At 35.3% G+C, this 24803-nt stretch overlaps 2 protein-coding genes across 2 annotated transcripts in view; both read left to right on the plus strand.

Moving 5' to 3' along the window:
• Positions 1-24803, plus strand: part of LOC126892925 (paramyosin, long form-like) — a 105812-nt gene that overhangs the window by 73035 nt on the left and 7974 nt on the right. Inside the window, exon 9 of the mRNA XM_050662841.1 lies at positions 20182-20506. Within this exon, the coding sequence (XP_050518798.1) occupies positions 20182-20506 (325 nt within the window). The remainder of the gene's footprint in view (positions 1-20181; positions 20507-24803) is intronic.
• LOC126892926 (paramyosin, short form-like) lies at positions 7721-8527 on the plus strand. The gene has a single exon (XM_050662842.1). It carries the CDS (start codon positions 7748-7750, stop codon positions 8525-8527), a length of 780 nt encoding a protein of 259 aa, XP_050518799.1. The 5' UTR covers positions 7721-7747.

Genomic DNA, 24803 nt, shown 5'->3' on the forward strand with positions numbered 1-24803 from the left:
ACTGATGGGACGTACAACATACATAGAATACATACATACATACATCAGTGGCGGCTCGTGACATCTGCTATAGGGTGTGCTGCATGAACCACGGCCAATATAAAATAATAGAAATAGAATAAAATACGAAAACAAAAACAATAAAATTAGCTTTAATACTAATTAATAGTAACTAATAACGACATGCTATAAAAATCTGATTAACTTACATTTATTGCATTTTTCTAAATTGGAAATTAATACGCCGGTCCTTTTTTGTCGCAAACTTTTCGATTACTTTATCGTTAAAGTTCGGTATTGAAGCGATGAACTTTTTTTCTATCGAGAGTGTGGAAAGGGCTGTTAATCTGTCTTCGCGCATTGAATTTCTTAAAAATGTTTTGATCCGTTTTAAAGTTGAAAAACTACGTTCAGCTTCTGCTGTGGTCATTGGCGTAGTCACCAGAATTTGTATCAACTTTTTGGTTTCTGTTAATGTGTCCTCTAAATTATTAGAAATTATAAATTTTAGTAAAGGCACTGCACCTTTTAATGTTCTACACTCGATATTGGAATACAAAACTGACAGTTCTGTTCGCAAACGGTTTTTATCAAAGAAGTTATAAGCTGTACAAGTTAAATCCAATTCATTTTCAGGAAACTTATTATTATATTTTTCGAAATGTTCTGAAGATAAAAGTGTTGCGGCAACTAGATGATTTGTATATGCAAACCGTTCTTTTGCATTGTTTATAATAACATCACAAACTTCTAGACAGGCAATACGGTGATCCTGTTGGCTGTTATTTGGGCGTTTCCTTTTTTGGACACTAGGCGCCGCATTTAAATTTGAAGCTTGATGTATGATAGGGTCTATTTTATTTCGGACATTGTTAATACTTTGCTCAAAAACATGTATAGCTTTCTGTGCTTCGGTTGGGTCCATGTTCTTTTTTTGAAGATTATTGTACAAAACGTCAACATGTGGCATAATATAATGAAAAACAGTCAGCCAGAAAGTAAAATTTTGATCTTCCAGAATACGTCTAAGTCCTCTTGCTTCCTTGGAAGTAATAGCATTTGACTCTTCTTCTAGTTGCTCCATACACTCAATAATAAAGTCTCTATATTCGTAAACGACATTTACTGTACGAATATTGAAATTCCAGCGTGTAGGGATTGAACGAGGAATATTTTTTCCAACTATTTGATTTAAGACAGCTATTCTTTGAGGTGAATGACTAAAAAATCCAGGTATATCATGTAAATCTCCAAAAAATACGCGTACTTGGGAATTAATAGAACATGCTCTTGACATTATTAGATTCAATTGATGGGCGTAACAGTGCACAAAATGAGCAGTTTCATATTTTCTCTTAATTATTGTTTGCACTCCGCCATGTATCCCACTCATAACAGCTGCTCCGTCATAACTTTGTGCAATGAGCTTATTTTTGTTATTCTTTAATATTGGGTCTAAAACATTCAAAATTGTGTTAGCTAAGGTTTCAGCATCATGTTTTTCTGGAAGCAAAAAAGTCCAAAACCTTTCAACTGGAGCACCGTTTTTTACATAACGAAAAACAATGACCATTTGAAATTTCATAGAAACATCCGTTGTCTCATCAGCTATCACTGCTAAAAATGGGGCTTCATTGATTTCGTTTAAAATCTCCTCAGCGTATACTTCTAGCATGCAATCCAAAATATCATTTTGTATTGTTTTTGAGGTACCTTTGAAAATTGTCGCATTTGTAAGGTGTTCACTAAGTGTTTTATCAAGTTCAGCAGAAAAATTCACTAAACCACGAAAAATTCCAGGGTTATCTGATGTTTCAGATTCATCGTGTCCTCGTAAGGCGAGCTCAAAAGCCCCACAGAATTTTATACAGTCAATTATTTTTGACAAAACATACCTGTTTTTCGTCACCTCTTCATTGTGTTTTTGTATATTTATCCAATAAGCAGAGTCAAGTTGGGCCTGTATATTAAGTTTCCCAAATAATGCAAATCGCATTTCATTGTTCATATGAGTTTGCGTGTTTTCATGCTTCTTTATTTTTTCACTTAAATGCACTAGATCCCGCACTCCTGTCTCGCGCCACAATTTTTCCTCTTTATCTGCGCCGAATAATGCACACGGAAAACAGAAAAAAGCATTTTTTTCGGAACATCCACAAATCCACTGATTTCGTAGATACATGTCTTTATTAAATTTACGCGTATATGTTTTTCCACGGCTTTTACCGGACACTTCAATATTAAGATCAGGCATAGGACGGCCACGTTCTTTTATAATCAACTGTTGTTGATAGTGAAGTTTTTGAAATTTATTTACACCTAATTTAAATTGAAACTCCATTGTTTTAAACACGCTCGAACAAAACAAATTAAACAAAATTGTAACCTAAGAATTTCTAAACACGGCACAGATGCAACAGTCACGAATAACTGTCGTGAATTGCAGCTCGCAAACACATTTCCGAGGCCGTTAATCAGCCGATTGCCGAAGCACATCGGCTAAGATCGCCGTTTGCCTAATAAATGCATTTTACCGCTGCCAGTGTTTCGGTTGTTATCGACGCGGCTTCACTGGAGCAGCAAATACGTAAAAAGATTGCTTCACTGGAGCACCAAATACGTAAAAAAATTATACGGTTTCACTAGAGGAGTAAATACGTAAAAAAAATAATATTAATCATCGTTGTTGGTGAATTATTATTAACAGTTGATGTTTAATATGATAATATGGCAGATTTGAAATAAAACTATATTAATTATTCTTTAATAATTAAGATTTGCTATGGTTGTTTGGTAGTTCTGCAGCTCAGCAGCACATAAAGAAAAGCCGCCACTGACATACATAATACCTGAGGTCGGTACGATAATATGAAGAGCGGAAGAATATTCTCTGTAGATTCGTCAACTAGTATGAACGTCTACACGCCACGTAGCATAAGGCACTCAAAGGCGAAGAAGGATTCTCAACATTCGATCAATATGTATCTACTAATTATGTACTTTTGAACTGTGAATATATTGTAACTTAATTGGATAAATAAGACGTGTCATTCCTGAGAACTGGTAAAATATTTATTTTTTTGGCTTTGTATTAAAGGACGAATAATACATCACGCTATCATAACATGTAGCTTAACTTGGCACAGTTGTTGCACTTTTGTTCTAATTATGACTCATATAACTTAAAATTGTATTCCTGGACGGTGTGTCATATTTATTGTTAAAAATATATTATCAAATACAAATATAAATACGGTAGGTGAATATGGAAGGAAAGTTTCTAAGTTTTGTTGATATCAAAAATGTTTGCCAAAAATAATATATTTTCATCGTTCTCTCAGCAGTTTGAGTTAATATGACCTTAGAATCATAAATGCCATATAGAAATGTGGGTAGTGAATGATTCCCAGACAATAATTGTCGAAATATAGTAACAGTCCAGTCCAGTGCCTTCTTCTAGGCAGTAGTTTTATCACCTCTTCTCTCATATAGAGCTTTAATTATATTCACTATGAGAATATTGTTTGCCTCAATATAAGCTCCTAAATATAGAATTTATATACCTACTATCAAATTGTAAAAACCAATCAATTAGACTTATAAATAAAATTCCTACCCCCCCCCTGACAAATTAATTGCGCATCCCAAGGTAAATTAGCTTATAAAACAGATACGAAATTTACAGAAAATTAACAAGGAAAAACAATTCAATAGTACATTGTGTACCTAGTAGGAAAAGCTTAACATTCCCGGACGATGTAAAGATTGTCGTCGAAGCGCAAGCCGAGACAAAGCAATACAGAGTCCGGGAATATGGCTTTTCCTACAAGGTATAGGTACATACAATTTTTCCGAAAATCAAACATTTAAATTATATTAAATTAAACATTTCTGTAAAAACCTTAATAGAAAAGTCGATAGAATATAATAGACCACTGGTACTTATCTTCGTAGACTTTCACAAAGCCTTCGACACTCTGGAATTAGGCAGCACTATAACTGCTTTGAACAATAGTAGAATATATTACCGGTTTACAAAGTTGGTGCAAACATTATACCAAAACGCCACAATGCGTGTAAAACTACATGATAATGATACTAGCAGAGAAATTCATATCAAGCGGGGTGTGAGACAGGGCGACACTCTCTCACCTAAATTATTTATAGCGGTCCTCGAATACGCCTTTAAAATGCTAAAGTGGGAAAATAGAGGAATAAAAATAGATGGAGAAATGCTCAATCATCTGCGTTTTGCCGACGATATAGTACTTATTACCGAAGATCTGGGTGAAGCACAACAAATGCTACTAGAATTAGAAAACGTATCTTCAACAATAGGTCTAAAAATGAACATCAGCAAGACCAAATTTATGACAAATTTAGTTCCCAGCGAACACCTAACCATCCAAAATCAAGTGGTAGAATTGACAGAAAAGTACATATACAGTGAGCACGTAAAGGTTGGAATAAATTAATTTTCTCGAGAATTGACGACTTTGAAAAAAAATCCTGAAACAGGTCAATTTTTATTTTTAAATTGCCATTTTTTGACATATGTATCATACGAGTGACGTCACCCATCTGAGCGTGATGACGTCATCTATAATTTTTTTAAATGAGAATAGGGGTCGTGTGATAGCTCATTTGAAAGGTAATTCAATTCTCTATTCAGTAATATAAACATTAACATAATTATTTATACAGGGTGTCCAAAAAAAATTTTTTTTAATTAAATTTATTGATATAAAAACAAGAATGTGTGTAATTTATTTAACTCAAAATACATTTTACTGCTATCAGAAAACAGGAAATGATGTTTATTTGACAAATGAATATCGTTTTTTGCTTAAATTCAATATTAAAGCCGCCACCCACCTTCCTCTTGACATATTGAACATTTAATTTAAGCGAAGAGCAATGATTATTTTTCAAATACACATTTTTTTCTGTTTTCTGAGAGCAGTAAAATGTATTTTGGACTAAATACATCACATGCATTCTTCTTTTTATCTCAATTAATTTAATTTAAAAAATTTTTTTTAGACACCCTGTATAAATAATTATGTAAATATAATAAATGATGGTTTTGCTTGTTTTCGATTCAGAGGGTTGCACACCAGCTAGACAGGCACTGTTTCTACCCTTTCAGGCGTCATCAGTAGCTTTCGAAAGTGTCCCCACCTCTGAACCGAAAAATAGCTCCACCATCATTTTAAAGGGAATCTGAAAAATAATTCAAATTTCCCATCAGACGCGATACAGCGACATCTACTAAAAAATTGAAGAATCTCAGATGCAGAATCCACCAATTTAATAAATTAAAATGGTAGATAGTATTTTAAAACTGAGATTTTTCGTGTTTGAAAGTTCTTACTGGTACATCCTTAATCTGCGACTTTTTCAATTAATAAGACAGCACACGACGAATATAGAAAACGAAAGGGAAACAATCACATTTCGCTTTCATTCGTCTAGGAAAAACGGACAGCAGAGGAACTTTCAGTACTCAAATCCGAGTAAAGGGAATAAAAATAATAAATGATGGTTTTGCTTGTTTTCGATTCAGAGGGTTGCACACCAGCTAGACAGGCACTGTTTCTACCCTTTCAGGCGTCATCAGTAGCTTTTGAAAGTGTGCCCACCTCTGAACCGAAAAATAGCTCCACCATCATTTTAAAGGGAATCTGAAAAATAATTCAAATTTCCCATGAGACGCGATACAGCGACATCTACTAAAAATGTAAATGTAAATTATGTAAATGTTTATATTACTGAATAGAGAATTAAATTACCTTTCAAATGAGCTATCACAGAACCCCTATTCCTATTTAAAAAAATCATCGATGACGTCATCACGCCCAGATGGGTCACGTCATTAGTATGATATATATACCAAAAAGTTGCAATTTAAAAATAAAAATTGACCTGTTTCAGGATTTTTTTCCAAAATCGTCCATTCTCGAGAAAATGAATTTATTCCAACCTTTACGTGCTCACTGTATGTCGGTCATGAAATCAGAATAGGCAAGGATAATCAGACTTGCGAATTTCAACGACGAATAACACTTGCTTGGGCGGCGTATGGTTCACTAAGGGACATCTTTAAGAGTAACATCCCGACAGCTATGAAACGGAATTGACCAATGCGTTCTTCCTATTATGACATATGGAGCAGAAACTCTCACGCTCACAAAAACAACAGCACTAAAAATGCGAGTGGCACAAAGGCGCATGGAAAGATCGATTCTCGGCGTGACAAAAAAAGACAAAATAAGGAACCAAGACAAAAGGAAAAGAACAGGTATCACTGATGTCGTTGAACGTATAGACAAGATGAAATGGAATTGGGCAGGTCACATAGCGCGACTGAAAGACTCAAGATGGACTAAAAAACTAATTGACTGGCGCCCAAAAGAAGACAAACGCAGCAGAGGACGACCACCAACACGCTGGATGGACGACATTAACCGAATATCCAAGAAATGGCAACAAGAAGCACAGAACCGTGAAGAGTGGCGAAGAATGGAAGAGACCTCTCTTGGACACAAGATCTCTCTTCGTTTTTATATTTTTAGTCTTCTTCCGTTGGCAGTTTCACACATTGGTATAAAACTATTGATCATATCAATAAAAAGTTATATTTGCCTATTTCCTGGCGGTTGCAGTCTTCAACCTATCCCATTTTCATGAAAAATAGCAACATTATCTTATATGCTTCAATTACCCAAAAATATTTTCGACAGGTACATAATATTTTGATGGGATCAATTTTAGAATCTAACTTTTTTATCTCGCCAACTTCAACAATTCTAAATCATTTTAGTCTTCGATTTTGTAATGCTGTTTTCTTGGCAGACAGTTTCGTATCTTGTACTTCGACCATTAGTTTATTATAATATGCTTTTGGTCACAACATTGTAGTGACGTTCTTTCTTCTCTGTCTCTTCCATTTGTAAAATCATTTCCAAAACACGTTTTTTTCACGTTCTTATACCTCTGATCTCAATCTGATCTTCGATATTATCACTAATGGTGAATAATACACAGTGGTGTAATATAATCAATAAAAACGATGCAAAACAATCAACAGTTTCACACACTACTTTGCTACCAACCGGCCGCCTTCGTCATTAACACTACCCCGAACAAGCCGTAATACATACTTGTCTCTTGCAACAATTTTAACTGGTATTCGCCAGTAATTCCAAAAAAGCTACTTTGAACTAATATAAACTACTCTTACTCTACATAAATGAAATCCGTTCGGGATTTCTAGTTTTAACTGAATGTAGCAGTCAAATCTAGTTTTGACTAGTTAAAACTAGAATTGTCTGAAGCGCTTAGTTAAAACTAGTTTTTCCTAGTAAATTCGGGTTTTAACTGAAATCGGGTTTTAACGGTAACATATATACATACATATTATTTGGAAAATAATTTTTTAAGAAACAATTCATGCAGGAGTGAACAAACAGCTTTTAAGTAGGTACAATTTGCTTCGGTTTTATAGACACTGCTACTTTTAGTCACACAACAGTAGCCAATCCCGAAGGATATTAATAGCCCTAATAAGTTTCCAATGAAATATTTACGTCGCCAGAATGCAACTGGTTTATTTACAAATAAATCAGTGACGCCAAAAAATATGTAACCCTGAACTGCCAATATTGGATTGGCTGGCGAAATTTATCGACTATATAAAAGCCCCTTCAAACAATATAATCCGTCAGTTATCAAATCATCATTTAAAATGGCGGGGTCCAGTACAGCAACGAAAAAATGGCGACCTCAAACTTCCGCTTACGACTATAATTACGGCGTCGGCATCAACTACTATCAGCCAATGGTGGACTTCATCGAGGAAAAGGGAAGGGGAAGGAAAGTGAATTTCCCCGACATGCCTTGGAGCGACGAGCTGGGACTAGATCAGTTTGATCCTTTAAAAATCAAATTATACTCACAACAGGACCTAACTAGAATTTCTAGAGAAACTGAAGCTAGTGCGAAATCAAAATTACGCGACTTTAAATCAAGTGCTAGTTCCAGTTTTGTGCTACAAAAGTCAGTATCAGCCGCAACTATAACCCAAAAAGTTAAGACAGAAACCAAGAAGAAGAAAAGTATACTTAGAGATATTAAAAAAATAAAAGACAGAATGTATGACGACTTGGAGTTTCTTAGTGCCGATAAAGATAGGGAAATCGAACGAGAACTCAGAGCTTCCCAAAAATTCTTAAGGGGAAGATCCGCCAAACAGATAGAACAACAACTGCTGTCCCAAAGCAATAAAGCGATAGCGGAAGGAGTAGAAGAAGACTTTCAAAGGATGCAAAGTAGTCAGTTGTCTAGTCAATTATCAACGTCTGGTAAAATATTCAAGAAGGTCACCATAAGAAGCCATGCTCAGATGATGGATCAACGGATACAGTCCCAACTGGAAGAAAGTTTTAGGCAACCTCTTGATAACCTAAGTTTAGAGCTGAAAGATTTCGATAGGAGGTCTTCACATTTTTACGAGGATAAAAGGTGAAAATGTTATGTATTGTGACGTTTAAAATAGATATACAAGTGAGTACATTTCCATTAACACAATCATAACCTTTTCCACTACAGAACATTATACATTTTATATGTATAATTTCGACCTTTGTAATTATAACAACTTTTTTTATCGTAAAAAAATATTTCACTCAATTTTGACGAATAAGATTACCTTTAGGTTTACTTCTTATCTTTGTTTATGTTATGCTTAATTTTTCAATATTTTTTATGCAAGATTTCACGTTTCATTGCCATATAACACAACAGACAACAGATATAGCATCCTGATTTTTTAGGTGCCGAAAAGGTTCTGGAGACATTTTCTTTCAGCCTAGTTATAAGTATATCCCAATCATTTGAGCTTTCTTCTTCTTCTTCTTTGAGTATCATCTCCCAATCAAAGGTTGGATATGATCATCACTATCTCTACTGTATCAACCTCTGTTATGAAGAGTTATATTGAACTTCATTTAAACCAGTCCCTTAAATTTTTCAACCATGATACTCTCCTTCTTTGATAGCTTTACCTTATGTATATACAATTATTGTTTTTTTGTGACATTTTTTAAATGTTTTTGTGTTGTAATTCTCTCCTTTAATCTTTTCGTGCAATTTTAATCTCTTATATCAGATATGTGTATTCCTTGTTTCATCATTTTTGCCACCACTGTTTAACATTATGCAGTAATTATGATGCAAATTTATAGAATAAATTCAGAAACACGACGACTTTAAAAATTATCTTAAAATATGTAAATTTTAATGCTTGAATTGCAATCAAGTGCTATAATATGTATTGAACATTATGTCATAGAGTTGGCGTAATGACGTAATCGACGATTTTTTAAATACAAAACCAAGGTCACGGGATGCCTCATTTTGCAACTGTTCCTGACATTGCCTATGTCCTCAACCATTATATGTTCCTGTTCCTCCCAACCACATATGCTCCGTTTTCGACCTGCTAATCTTAAGTCCTCCCTCATAAATATCCCTTCTCGAACCCTTCAACGTCTCTTCCAACATTTCTGCTCTCCTCTACTAATACGATATCATCTGCAAAGAGCATTGACCAAGGAGCACCCTCCCTTATCTTCTTTGTCAGTATATCCATAACAAGATTAAACAGGTAGGGACTCAGTGAAGAGCGTTGATGAAAACCAATCGTCACTGGAAAACTTGCGATATTAACTTTATCCCTCTAAAATTTTTACAGTCCTGAATGTCACCTTTATCTTTATACAATGATAGCAATACTCTCTTTCTATTCATTGGACATCCTTTCTTCCTCATATATCCTCATATATACTCATCATTTGCCATTCTTTTTTCCATTATTGGACATTCGTTTAATGTCTTCCATCCAGCGTCTTGATGGTCGTCCTCTGCTGCGTTTGTCTTCCCTTTGGCCCCAGTCAATTAGTTTTCTGGTCCATCTTGAGTCTTTTAGTGCTCGCTACGTAGCCTGCCCAATTCCATTTCAGCTTGGCTAAACGTTCGACGACATCAGTGATACCTGCTCTTCTCCTCGGGTCTTGGTTTCTTATTTTGCCTTTTTTTTGTCACGCCGAGAATCGATCTTTCCATGCGCCTTTATAGCACTCGCATTTTTAGTTCTGTTGTTTTTGCGAGCGTGAGTTTTTGCTCCGTATGTCATAATAGGAACAAGGCATTGTCAAATGTCTTCCGTTTCATAGCTATCAGGATGTTGCTCTTAAAGATGTTTCTTAAAGTGAACCGTACGCCGCCCAAGCAAGTGTTATTCGTCGTTGAAATTCACAGGTCCGATTCTCCTTGCTTATTAGACAAGACGGAAACGGCGGGTTCGTTGGGAAAATATTCCCATGAAATTTTTTTGCATAATTACATTTGTGAGACATCCCAGAATAAGGTTCAAGAAGTCGCCCACGTGAAAAGTGGGCCAAATTTTTTTTAACATTTTTTTTAATCAAATTGCAAAAATCAATATTTTTGGCCCGGACAATTTTTTTGTAGGTTTTTTGGACCATTCCGGATAAAAAAGTCTCCTATAATTTTTCTCTAAAGTTGATCGTTTTTGAGTTATAAGCAATTTAAAATTGAAAAAAAAAAAACGAAAAATTGCGATTTTCAAGGCTTAATAACTCGGTTAAAAGTTATTATTATGAAAGTCAGAAAGTGACGAAATCAAAGTTTAATGCCCCCCTACAAGATCCTGAAGAAAGAAAAGAAATTTTTGTCATTATTTTATTACTAAGCTGTTATTTTTAAGTAATAATATTGAGCGCCATGCACGAGGTAGCCGGCCGTAAATGCTGAGTGCGAGAGAGATGCCACTCCGGCAGTCCAATTGTGCATCTTACTTGCACTCACATTTACGGCCGCCTACCACGTTCATGGCGCTCATTATTATTACTTAAAAATAACAGCTTAGTAATAAAATAATGACAAAAATTTCTTCAGGATCTTGTAGGGGGGGCATTAAACTTTGATTTAGTCACTTTCTGACTTTCATAATAATAACTTTTAACCGAGTTATTAAGCCTTGAAAATCGCCATTTTTCGTTTTTTTTTCAATTTTAAATTGCTTATAACTCGAAAACGATCAACTTTAAAGAAAAATTATAAGAAACCTTTTTACCCAGAATGGTCCAAAAAACCTACAAAAAAAGTGTCCGAGCCAAAAATATTGATTTTTGCAATTTGATTAAAAAAAATTGTTAAAAAAAATTGAACCACTTTTCACGTGGGCGACTTCTTGAACCTTATTCTTGGATGTCTCACGAATGTGATTATGCAAAAAAATCTCATGGGAATATTTTTGGAACTAAATTTGTCATAAATTTGGTCTTACTGAGGTTCATTTTTAGACCTATTATTGAATATACGTTTTCTAATTCGTATAGCATTTGGTGTGGTTCACCTAGATCTTTGGTGATAAGTCCTATATCGTCGGCAAAACTCAGATGCTTGAGCATTTCCCCATCTACTTTTATTCCTCTATTTTCCCACTTTGGCATTTTAAAGAAATTCGAGGACGGTTATAAATAATTTAGGTGAGGGAGTGTCGCTCTGCTACTTTTTGTATCTCCTTATCTTTCTCTATTTTAGAACTGTCATACTTTTTCTCACCTCTTTCTTCTCCCTAACCTTCTGTTATACTTCATCATTCCACCACCACGTTACTTTGTTCCTAGTACGCCCTTCACCAGATGTTTTTCTTAACACTCTGGAAAGTCAATCATACTATTTCCTTCATCATTTCTTATTCCAATCCCCAAACCTCCATTCTTTCTATTCCAGCTTTTTCTCTACCAATATGTTCATTAAACCACCTCCAATAAAACACTTTTCATCTACGAGAAATCTCGAGCAGCTCGAAATCAAGGGCACCCTAAAATTCTTCTTTTTCCTGTTCTTCACATCCTACCTATGGGGCCTAGGTGGACACTCATTCTATCTCATCCTATTACTTCTTCTGGTTACCTCTACAAGATATTAGTTCCACTCGGTAAAGTAAAATAAAGTAATGAGTGTCTATTAAGGTTCTTCTTCTTCTTAAGGTGCCTATCCGTTCCGGATGTTGGCGATCAGCATGGCTATCCTAACTTTGCTTGTTGCTATTCTGAACAGTCCGGTTGTCGATGTATTAAATCACTTTCTCAGGTTTTGAAGCCAAGATATTCTTCTTCTCCCTGGTCCTCTCTTTCCAAATACCTTGCCCTGAAGAATGAGTTGCAACAAGCCATATCTCTGTTCATTCCTCATAATATGGCCAAGATATTCCAGTTTGCGCTCTTTGATTGTGTTAATAATGTCGCATTCCTTGCCTATTCTACGTTGAACCTTAACATTAGACACACGATCCACCCACGAAATTCTCAAAATGCGTCTGTAACACCACATCTCGAATGCCTCGAGTTTTCTCAAAGAAGCTTCGGAAAGTGCCCAGGCCTCTACTCCGTACAACGACGTAGAAAATACATAGCATCTGATGATAGAGATTTTGGTAGCAAGAGGTAAATAGTGGCTTCTGAAAAGAGACTTCATCACTATGAACGCTGATCTTGCTTTTCCTATGTGTTGTTTTATTTTACTTGAGTGGTCCCACTGGCTGTTTATGTTGGTACCAAGGTATGTGTAGCTGTCGACCCTGTCAATTAGCTGTGTATTTAATATTTCGCGCTTACTGACCACCATGTACTTTGTTTTTTTCGTATTGAGATCAAGTCCGTATTCTCTACTTATATCTGATATGCGCGACATTATTCTTTGCAAACCATCTAGACTGTCTGCAAAAACTACAACATATCTAATGTTGTTCAGACGCACTCCATTGACTAATACGCCTTCCTGTAGTATTCCCAGCGCTTGCTCGAAGATACATTCAGAGTATATATTAAACAGCACCGGGGGCAGGATGCATCCTTGCCTCACCCCTCTATCTATGGAGACTGCGTCTGTCAATTGGCCATCCACTTTAATATTGGCAGTTTGGTTGTAATACAAATTATATATGATTCTCAAGTCCCTATCATCTACTCCCACTTCTTTCAAGATGTTTATGAGTTTATTATGTTTTACTCTATCAAACGCCTTTTTGTAGTCGATAAAACAAATATACACGTAACACTTAACATCCCTGGATCTTTGCATAAGCACGTGGATAGCGAATAGAGCCTCTCGGGTGCCTAAGGCATCGCGGAATCCAAACTGCGTCCATGATACCTGTTCTTCGCATTTTCTATATATTCTGCCGTGTATCACTTTCAGAAACGTTTTGAGTAAGTGGCTCATTAGGCTAATTGTTCTGTAGTCTTCACATGTTTTGATATTTACTTTTTTGGGTAAAGTTACGAAGGTCGACTTTAACCAGCTTTGGGGTATATTTCCAGTTACGTATATTTTGTTGAATACAGTTGTTATCCATTTTATTTCTTGTTCATCCATAAGTTTTAGGAATTCTACATAAAACTGATCAGGGCATACAGCTTTACCAACTTTAGTTGCTTTAATAGCTGACGTGACATCTTCAATGGTAATCGGGGGTCCTGTTTGACATTTAGTGTCTTCAATGGTATTCTGCATTTCATCTGCAAAAGTTACTTCCAAATATTTCTTCCACGTATCTAGTTTTTCTTTCACACTTAACAGTGGTTTGCCTTGGTTATCTGCCAAACACCCAACTCTTCTAGGTTTGTATAAGCCTGCAGCTTCTTTAACTTTTTTGTGCATATTGAATGAATCGTGTTTATGTTGCAATTGCTGGATTTCCGCACACTGTTCTCTTAGTCGTGTATCCTTAGCTATTCTAATTGCTTTTTTGATCTCTTTGTCTATTCTTCTGTATAATGACATGTCCTGATCTTTGGACTTTCGCCTCTCATCCATCATATCTAAAATTTCGTTTGTCATCCACGATTTCTTCTTTATTTTTTGTGGTTTGAGGAATTTCTCACGCATGTCTTGTGAAACTGTATGCAACTTTTCTATCTCCTGATCCATTACATCCGATCTATTAAGGTTAATTCCAAAGTGATCGTCAAAGTCAGAAGAACTTGACAAGGTACCTAGAAAAAAACAGACCAATACGCTGCCAAAAACAGCACATATTAGTATTTTGCTTATAAATATTTCTTGCAAAAGATTTCTTTAATATCTTATTGGCGGCGCATGAGCAAACAAACAGAATTACTAAGAATAGCTAAGGAAAGAAAAATACAATACTTGTCTCATTTGTTGAGAGGTGAAAGATTTAAAGATGAAGGTACAGTACAGGGCAAAAGATTAGTAGGAATTCGCCAGAACTCGTGGATGATAGACCTAAGAAGATGGTTTGACCGCTCGTCCGCAGAAATTTTTCGTGCGGCAGTTTCCAAAACTACAATTGCCATTTGGATTGCCAACCTTCGAAGAGAGACGGCGTAATAAAAATAAGAAGAATATCTTGTTATCAATCCGAAAAGAAGTAATTTTAACAAAGAAAAGTAACACTCTTGTTAATATTTTGATTTTTTATTTATGTTTGTTGGTACATGTTTTTCTTGACATTTTCGCCCTCAAATCATTACTATCAAACCATTGTCAAGCTCTTAGTCAATAACATGTTACAAACAAAGGGACAATGTACAAAGATTACACAACAATCGCAATAATGCGTCCTAAAAATAATTTCTCGTTGTTAAGTTCAACTCGTGTGGCAGTGCCTATGCCAATTTTATTTGTGTACGCTGCTCAACCAATACAAAACCTTCATCATATATCTTTGGATGCATTTTATTTTTATTCGAGACCAAAATAGAACACGTGATTTGGTCGAGGGTTAATTTGAACTCATTAATATTTAATGCTCTAACATATCTAGATACCAAATGGACTACTCGTACATGTGCTGCAATAATGGATTGCTAATAATTATGTTGCATACTTTAGAAGAGTATCCCGATATAACCGACAATATAATAGTCCTCGAGATAGCGTCAAGTTTGACCGGAGCATTTTAGCATGGCTGTTTTTTTACTTAGCTTATTAACAAATAATATGTCAGCTGGTCCAAGACCGGGTCTATTAGGCAAGAAAAGATAAAATATGAAAGTAGAGATGGAAAATCCTACAACTTATGAAATATATCAAATATTTATCTCCGTGTCTTACATCCCTCATGGCCTAGTGGTTAGAATACTTGGCTCCTGGCTTTCACACAGGCGAGTCGGGTTCGATTCCCGGCGTCGGAAATCTTTTTGTTTCTAAAATTGACATTTTAATTTGAGAAATAATTGTTTTTATAATACTTTTTTACATTGTGTCGTATAAATAATAAAAACATGGTATCAGAAAAACAATTCTTTTTCAAATCAAAATGTCAATTTTAAAAACAAAAAGGATTTCCGACACCAGGAATCCAACCCGACTCGCCTGGTTGAAAGCCAGGAGCCAGGTATTCTAACCACTAGGCCATTTTAGACGTAAGGCACGGAAATAAATATTTGACATATAAGTTGTAGGGTTTTTCCATCTACTTTCATCCATTATCTTCTCTTGCCTAAAAACCCCGGAGTCGCGTCAGCTGAGAGACATTTTCGTTATCAAACAAGTACTATCTACCAAAATAAATTCATAGAATCCGTGATAAAATCACCGTAAAAATTTGACACTGCCTCCCAGACTATAAGAATATTTTTTCCTAGAAACCTATTGCATCTCTGGTCTTAGATGGCCTGTTTTTTGTTTATAAATATAAAAATGAAAGATTAACGTTCATTTTAAGGCAAAAAGTCTTGGTACTACATTTTCAGAAATCTGACATATCATCATCATCATGGCACCTATACATCTTTGGGCTCCTCAGATTCATGTGTCGCGGGAATCAGTCCACATTAACATTTTGGTTTTACAATTGGTTTTGTGACTTGGCCTCTGTGACGAATATGAACCTATTTTTCATTAGCTATAACTCTACTTCTACTAGGTATAGTGACCTAATATATACACCATGCTTTCACTTTTTTACGTGCTATATTTTTGATAAGAATTTTTTTCGACCAAATACTTACTTTTTGACTTATTTGCGAAAAACAATCTGAAAACGTGGTTACTTTGTAAAAAAATTAACATATTCACTCGCAAATAACTCGAAAAGTATTAACTTGGTGAAAAACTATATAGAACAAAATTTGTTTAGAATTAGTCATTTTATCCATTTCCGGACTTATTTGGAACATATATTTTTCACCCCCAAAAGTGGGTGAAACTCACCCCTAGGGCAAAAGCACATATCAGCACAATATCCCTTTTTTTTACATGTTAGCTATGTTTATGCCAAATTTCATGTCAATCCAAGCGGTTCTTTAAAATCTAGCGGTTTTGCAATATTTTAACTTTAAAGAACGTACCAATATTTAACATTGCCACATTAGGCATTTTGTTATATTTTGATTTATTGTCAAACCTCACATGGATGCTTCTTTGCACATCTTCGCAATCTTTCTTTTTTTCTCCTTTAGCTTGCACTCTTCTTTTTTGTGATATTTAATGCTAGTTTTTTCCCACTTTGCTTTGGTGTCTAGCAACCGTTTTTGTGGTTTTCACACACACAGCATCAATTTAAACAATGTTTTTTAGTTGGTCAGTTGAATCATTGCTTATTTCCTTAATACAAAATCGATATAAGTTCAACGAGTAGACTTTACATACATATTGTTAGGCTAGTCTCTCCAATCCTGGCGGTAAAGTGACCAGTCATTTCTAGAAAGATTCAAGAAGCAGATAAGTATCTGCGTGATGTCACGAAAGGGTGCCCGCCATGTTCCATTCTAATATATTCAAGGGAAAACTAGCTAACGGGAAATAATTTATAAGAAAATAATTTAGATTTAAGAACCAGCCTGAATGAAAATATTGTATACAATACAAGTTGGAATAATAAATTGAAATTTTTTGTGCGGTTTTAAGTCGGGAATATAAATTGCAATGAATGTATTATATAAATTATATTTTAGTTTAAATAGTGTCAAGTATAACTAAATTAAAATAAGTGTAAATAAATTACAATAAAAACTAAATAAAATGAGTGTTAAAGTCATTCATGAATTACAAAGTAAAAACGTTGCAATATTACCAAATATTCATCATACATTCTTTCACATATTTTTTAAAAACCTATTTATAACATCTAATGGGTAAAATCTCATACTGAACATATTCTGACAAGTTTTTTTAATAAAAAGGATCACAGAAATAATTAATTGTTATGGCTGTTGCAAATGTTTCGTTTGGCATATTGCATGAAAAGGTTTAACTAGATATTGCGTATTTTGGCAACAACTTTACTTAACATTATTCAATCATTATGTCGTACGGCTTAATGGAAACCTAATTTTCTTTATTAATAATTGGGAGTGGGCGAAAATTATTCAAAACAAGTAACGATTTAAAAATAACATGTATGTATATCGATGTTTCTAGACGACATAATACAGGGTGTAACAAAGATACAGGTCATAAATTAAACCACAGATTCTGCGACCAAAAATAGCTCGTTTGAACCTAACTTACCTTAGTACAAATGTGCACATAAAAAAAGTTACAGCCCTTTGAAGTTACAAAATGAAAATCAATTTTTTCCAATATATCGAAAACTATTAGAGATTTTTTTACTGAAAATGGACTTGTGGTATTCTTATGGTAGGGACGTCTCAAAAAAACAATAATATTGAAATTTGTACACACCATAAAAATTTTATGGAGTTTTTGATCCCTTAATCCCCCCCCCCCCCCAAACTTTTGTGTACATTCCAATTAAATTAATACTGCGGTACCATTAGTTAAACACAATGTTTTTAAAACTTTTTTGCATCCTAGTATTTTTTCGATAAAGCAGTTTTTATCGAGATGAGGCTTCTTTTTAATATGTTTATATACAAATTTTATGGTTATTTGTGTACGTTCCGATTAAATTATTATGTATGATTAAATTATTATGTATTCATATTGTGGTAGCATTAGTTAAACACAATGTTCTTAAAACTTTTTGCCTCTTAATATTTTTTCGATAAACGATTTTTTATCGAGATATTGTTTTAAAATATACCTAAAAAGTGTAAATTCACAATAAATTTTAATATTATTACCAGGTCTCTACAATTTTACTTACCATGTAAAAATTTGTGTTGGATTTTACAAATGTTCAAAATATCTCGATAAAAACTGACCTCTCGAAAAATTACAAAGAAACAAAAAAGTTTTAAAAACATTTTGTTTGACTAATAGTACACAAATATTTGGGGGGGTTTAAGGAAACAAAACCCATATAAAATTTTAATGGGGTGCACAAATTTCACTTTTATTTTTTTTAGATGTACCTACCATAATAATGCCACATGTCCATTTTCAATAAAAAATCTGTAATAGTTTTCAATATATTGGAAAAATCGAATTTTATTTTGTAACTTCAAGGGGCTATAACTTTTTTTATGTGCACATTTGTACTAAGGTAAGTTAGGTTTATTCGAACTATTTTTGGTCCCAGAATATGTGATTTAATTTATGACCAGTATTTTTGTTACCCACTGTATATTACAGTTGTTTGACACATAAAATGGTACCCAAACTTACTACATATTACATATTCGCCGTTTTCTAACTTCCAAATGACACTTCGTCTGATTGTTCCATCTATCTTCTATGCTTCTTTCTTTCAGCTCCGTCTATTCCTTCGTTTCAACTTTTTTTTGGTCTGGCTCATTTTTTATTTCCTTCTGGTTGCCATTTTTGTATTTCTTTTGGTATTCATCGTTTATTTATTCTTTGTATATGTTCAAACCAGATTGTTTTGTTGATAAGTCATCTGTAATTAACAAATTGAAGAGTCGCTGGATCGGGTCCCGATGGGAATTTGAATGATCTTTCAAATTCCCCTTAAATTGATGGTTGAGCTGTTTTCGATTCAGAGGAGTGCACGCTATCGCTGTTGAAAAAGCCTAAAACGGTGGAAACAGCTGTCCAGCGATTTTGCAACCCTCTGAATCGAAAACAAGCAAAACCATCTATTTTTCTCATCTGTAATTGTTCGTTTGATTCCCATTATTCCATTATTTCTCTAATGCATCTCGTTACTTACGAATACCGAAAGTAACGATTACTATACACAGAGGTAAATCGTTACTTTGATTACTCTGATTACTTCGATACTTCGTACCAATCGTATCAGAGCGAGTCACGACTATTGTATCTACAACCAGTACACTTGATTACTTTCTACCAATCATATCCAAGCGAGTAAAAACAGATCGGTGAAGATCGTTGTTATATCGGACCCATAAAAATACCTACCTACTGAGAAATACGATTCTCGATATGATTACCGGTACTCAAATACAAAAGTAACAAAAGTAATCATAGTAATGAAAGTAACGAATACTGTAAATTATTACTTTATACAAATAACGATTTGTAACGAATACTGAAAAGTAACTATAATCAACATCACTATGCATAATAAGTTGTAACAATGAGTATTTCGGCTCTGTCAGCACAAGTACTCAAGTTTCCGTCTTTTGATATTGATTATCTACGCTTCATTTCCTATTTTCCTGTTGCTCTTCTCTAAAAATCCATTTTCGTTGATCTCATCGTTTCCAGTGTTCTGTCTTTCATTGGCCATACCTTACAGCTATATAGAGTAATTACTTTTCACTATAGTCTCATATATCCTCTTTTTGTTTTCTTTGCTAATGGATTGGTCCCATATAATACTGGGATGACTTTTCTACTTGCCATATTTCTTTCTCTTTCTGCCTGAAGGTAATATTATTGGGTAAACACAACACAAAGTAAAGTAAGAGAGAGAGAGAGAGAGAGAGAGAGAAATATAGTGATATAGTGAGCGAGTAAAGACAAGAAGAAGAGTATGAAAAATATGAAAGAGAGGGAGAGAGGTATGGAGTAAATAAAACGGTTGCACATGTGAGTAAATTTCAACAAGATTAAAGAAATAAATTACATATTTACTCACAAACAGTTTATTGTACCTTGGACGACCGGCTTCGAACATTAAACTTTGATATTCATCGTCAGTCCTCTGGAAAGGTTTCTTAAGCGCTAAAATTACAATTTATCCTTTTATGTTCACTATTGGTAGCTAACATTCTTTTATACTCTTTGCAGCAAGGCAACCAGCATCGAAATTGAACAGCTCAATGCCCGCGTCGTCGAAGCCGAAACCAGGCTCAAGACTGAGGTCACCCGCATCAAGAAGAAGTTGCAGATCCAAATCACCGAGCTCGAGATGTCCTTGGACTCCGCCAACAAACTCAACATCGACCTCCAAAAGACCATCAAGAAACAATCCCTGCAACTCACCGAAATCCAGGCTCACTACGACGAAATCCAACGTCAATTGCAAGTTACTCTTGACCAACTCAGCGTATCACAAAGAAGAGTACAGGCACTTACCGCCGAATCTGAAGAAATCAGGAGCAATTATGAAGGTGTAAGTACCTGATATATTTTCTATTCATTCATTTTAGTCATTAACCTGATGCAGATATCGTGATATCATGAAGCTATTAGCCGATTTTTCCAATTATCCTCCATTTCGCTCTATTGTCTGCCATTCTAGCACGTTCTAATAATGGAGAGCCGATAGTAGCAACAATGTAGTACGTGTATCGTGTGGAAGATTTACCTCGTCTTTTTTGCCTTCTACCTTTCCCTAGATAGTTCTTCGGGCCACCCATGGCATTTTCAGCATTCGTCTCTAGTAGTAAATCTAAATTACATCTATAATCTTTTTATCTTTTTCCATAAGGGTCAATAGAGATGGCCATTAGTGGCAAAGTTTTTCCTAAAATCTGACTGCTCCTTAGGTTGGTAAAAATCTAATTTTGTTTCCAGTCTATTTGTTATTTTTCTCGTAAATAACTTTTATAGGTGATGTAACAAGCTTATGGGTCGGTTTTTGGACTGCCTATAACTTTCATCAAACTCATTCATTCCTACCTCTTAAATCGGACCATACGCGTCAAAGTCGCAAACCAATTTTCCACACCATTCACTCCACAAGCTGGAGTGCCACAAGGTTCAATATTAGCTTCAATACTATACACAGTCTACAATACTCCACCCCATTAATCGAACCGAGTCCATCCTACTATACGCCGACGATACTGCTCTACTCACGGTACGCTGACACATCCTTCTTTGTTCGATAGGGCCCAAACACAACTAAGTAAAGTTGTTACATGGTGGAATAAATGGAGAGTTACCCTCAGTCCAACCAAAACTCAAATTATTGCCTTCAGACATCCTAAAAGTTCCCGTAACGAACGGGCTAGAATAACATTTCAAGGGAAAGCTCTTGAATTCCGTTCATCGGCCGTGTATTTGGGAGTCCACTTTAACAGGATACTCAACTGGAACATTGATATCCAAAACACCTTAAATAAGGTAAGGAATAGTGCTAAACTCCTTGGAACTCTATCTGGAAGGTTTGGAGGCACATCAAGCAAGACTCTCTTACACACCTACAAAACATACATAAGGCCCATTATCGACTACAGAGCTTGCCTCTATGCCTCACTCAACCACAGACACAACAACACCATCCTTGGTTGTGAGCGTAAAATGCTCAGAAAGTGCCTCAGAAGGCACTGGAGTTATCCGTCGGTGTTAGTACACCCACTCGCTAACATTCCCCTCATAAAAGAGAGACTCCGTTCTCTCAGCAACAACCATGTAACACGTAGGGATTGCAATCCAGCAGCATTTTCAATCCAGCTGGATTTTTGCAAGATTGGGCTGAATCCAGCTGGATCCAGCGCGGATCCAGCAAAATGTGGAATCAAAATAAAAACACGATTTTAATATTTTTTTTGTCTGTATGCTAAATTTTTAAACAGCAGAAAGATGAATTATTTAGTTTTTTGAAAGTGATACCTTAATAGCATAGGCCTTACCTACTTCGCACAGAACTGCACATATAGCCGGTTGCGGAGAAAGCCCTTTTGGCCTCTGTTCTGGTCGGTTTTAAGGTCATCAAATGGTCATAGACCATTGACAAACGATCACCTTTCACTCCTTCGGTCTCGTAAACCGCCATTTCTTTTTCCAAAATCTTTTCGTAATTTTTTTGAGACCCAGTTTTTTTTTGCCTATAAACGTTTTCTCTTTCTCGTTTCACTTCAATCTCAAGTTCTTCTTCCAAAGTAAAATTCGCGGGCTCCGGATCAGTTTTCCCATCTTCTTCCATTATATCTTGCGCTGGTTCCACAGTTATTTGTTTATTTATACGAATCAACAAATTTTTCATCTTTTGTCGCATTGCATTCTTTTTCGGCATGGGAAAGTAACCAGGATTGTTTAGTCCTTCGTCATACTTTTTTTGATTTTGTCAATACACTAATGTACCCGTAATCTCAGAGGGCGCCGTTCCGTGATTCTGTTGCGTAGTGTCTCCGGTAGATCGGCACCAATGCTAGAGTCCTGGCTATTTAGTTTGTCTAAGACAAATTTCATGATTGTGTCGGCCGTTAACAAAGTGGACTCTATTCTGCAAAGAGCTTCTACAGCCGGTTAAAAGTGGCGATTAACTCATTGATTTTTGACCACTCGCCAGCAAAGAATTTTATCGCAGAATCAATGTATATCAACGCTTTAGCGATTCAAACTTTTAAGCGCGTGATACACACGCAATCTTTAAGTACGCGAGTTTAAAGATCGCGGACTTACTCGGCTCGCCGTCGGTGATACACGGCAGACTTAAAGTACGCGGTTTAAAGATCGCGGTCGCCGTCGGTAGCAAAAAATTTAGAAACTGTCCTCGTGGTTAAATTTTTTATTTTCTGTGTACCTAATTTTGCTGAAATCTTATGTTTTTTAGTAGAGTTTGATCATTTTTTTGATCAGGTTTTGTTAAATAGAAGAATAATTTGATTTTTTATAAGTGTGGTAAGCTGTCAAAATCATGATGTGAAGTATAGCACTTGTTTTTGATATATTTTAATTTAATACAAGGTAGGCATAAACAAACAAAATATCATAGATAAGATGGTAATATTTTCATCAGGAGGATAAAACAGCCTATAAATAATTAGGTTTACTCAAAAACAAATAATCAGTAGTAATTGCACAAGAGCTCTGAAATTATTGAATTTTTCCCGAGTGACACTTTGACAGTTTTAATTTCACGAGCCGAAGGCGAGTGAAATTATGTCAAAGTGTCACGAGAGCAAAAATTCTATATTAATTTCAGAGGTCGAGTGCAATTTGTTGCGATTATTTCATGGATAAAACTGTTCAAAACCAAAATTTTATTGTAATTTATTTATGTAAGTACCATTAAACACACAGTTTTTATAAATATTTGACGATTGAAAATCATCACTTTTATAATTTTTAAAACATTAATTGTCATTAATGTCACTGAATGTATTTTTTCGTAGCAACGAAGGGTATCTGACGTAATATACTTAACGAAGGGAGATTATCAAAAATTATCGATTTAATTCAGATTTCTGTAGCTTTCTATTGGTCAGAATCTCCTATGAATGAAATAATCAAAATAATTTAGTATAGCTTAAAATAGTGTTTTACGGTTTTCTCAAAACTTATAAAATGTAACTTGTCTCCTTTCAACAATAAACGATTGAATTATTTCTAGGCAATTTGCTTAATTAGTGAAAATATAAGTGTAACTTTAAACGCAATAACATGATGGCTCGAGGCTCGTGGCTCGTGGCAGTGATACACGTACGGGTTACGAGTAAGATTTCAAACTTGTTGGATCGACGGCGTACTTACTCGGCGGACTTAAAGTACGCGTACTGGCGGTGATACACGCGCGAAAAAGGTCGAGAGCCATAAGTTCGCGTACTTATTCGCATGTGTATCACCCCTTTTAAGCTATAGAAACTTTCCAGCATACTGAACTACTGCCAGCGCGATAGAATGGCAAGTTGCCGACTCACGGCTTTGAGTAAAGAGACTAATGAAGACATTAAGTAACTATTTCGAATTTGACACGTTTGCGGATCCGCGCTGCTGGATCCAGCACTGTTTGCTGGATCCAGCATGTAAAAAATAGCGATAGGTCCAGCTGGATTGCTGGATGCTGGATCCAGCAATTGCAATCCCTAGTAACACGTACGACTAATGGTACAAATAACAGAGCTAAGAACGTTCTAAAAATCTCTTGTAATCGGAAAGGTCACATACTCACCAGGATTCCCAAAAACAAAGTTCCAGTCCCTCCAGCCAATCTTATACAATTGACCAGAAACGAACTTCCTGATGAGTATTACAACATTCTAGAGCAAATTCCCCTAATATATCGAAGATAACATAAGCTGCATCTCTACCGCTGAATCCAAGAGCCGTTACCGATTAGTGGCAGCTTGACATCTTCACTGGTAAGGGCAAGTTCATGGCAACGATTCTTCTCTTTTAACCTCTACAGCCTCTGCGCTAAACAACAACACCACCTTCTAAAGCGACTATCTTCGGGTCAGCAAGCCCATAGTTGGGCTTTCTGCGTTTCCATGATGTAAATCACGTTAACGTTTAAACATTCTATAATATTATTTACTTTCTTACTCCCATTCCTTTTACTCTATCAGGGTGTCGGATCTATTATTTACAACAACGTAATATATTAACAATTTAATAACATTTAAAAAGAATTTCACACATACAGGGTGGGGCATTAGTGTGACAAAGTCCAATTACTTGTTTGTCGTAAGAGATACGAAAAAAAGTTATTTAGGTAAAAGTTGGGGCACACATAGTACCAT

The sequence above is a fragment of the Diabrotica virgifera genome, chromosome 9 (genome assembly GCF_917563875.1).
Source record: "Diabrotica virgifera virgifera chromosome 9, PGI_DIABVI_V3a".
NCBI lineage: Eukaryota > Metazoa > Arthropoda > Insecta > Coleoptera > Chrysomelidae > Diabrotica > Diabrotica virgifera.

Excerpts from the sequence above, each read along its gene's own strand:
- LOC126892926 (XM_050662842.1), top strand. The coding sequence starts at position 7,748 with ATGGCGGGGTCCAGTACAGCAACGAAAAAATGGCGACCTCAAACTTCC.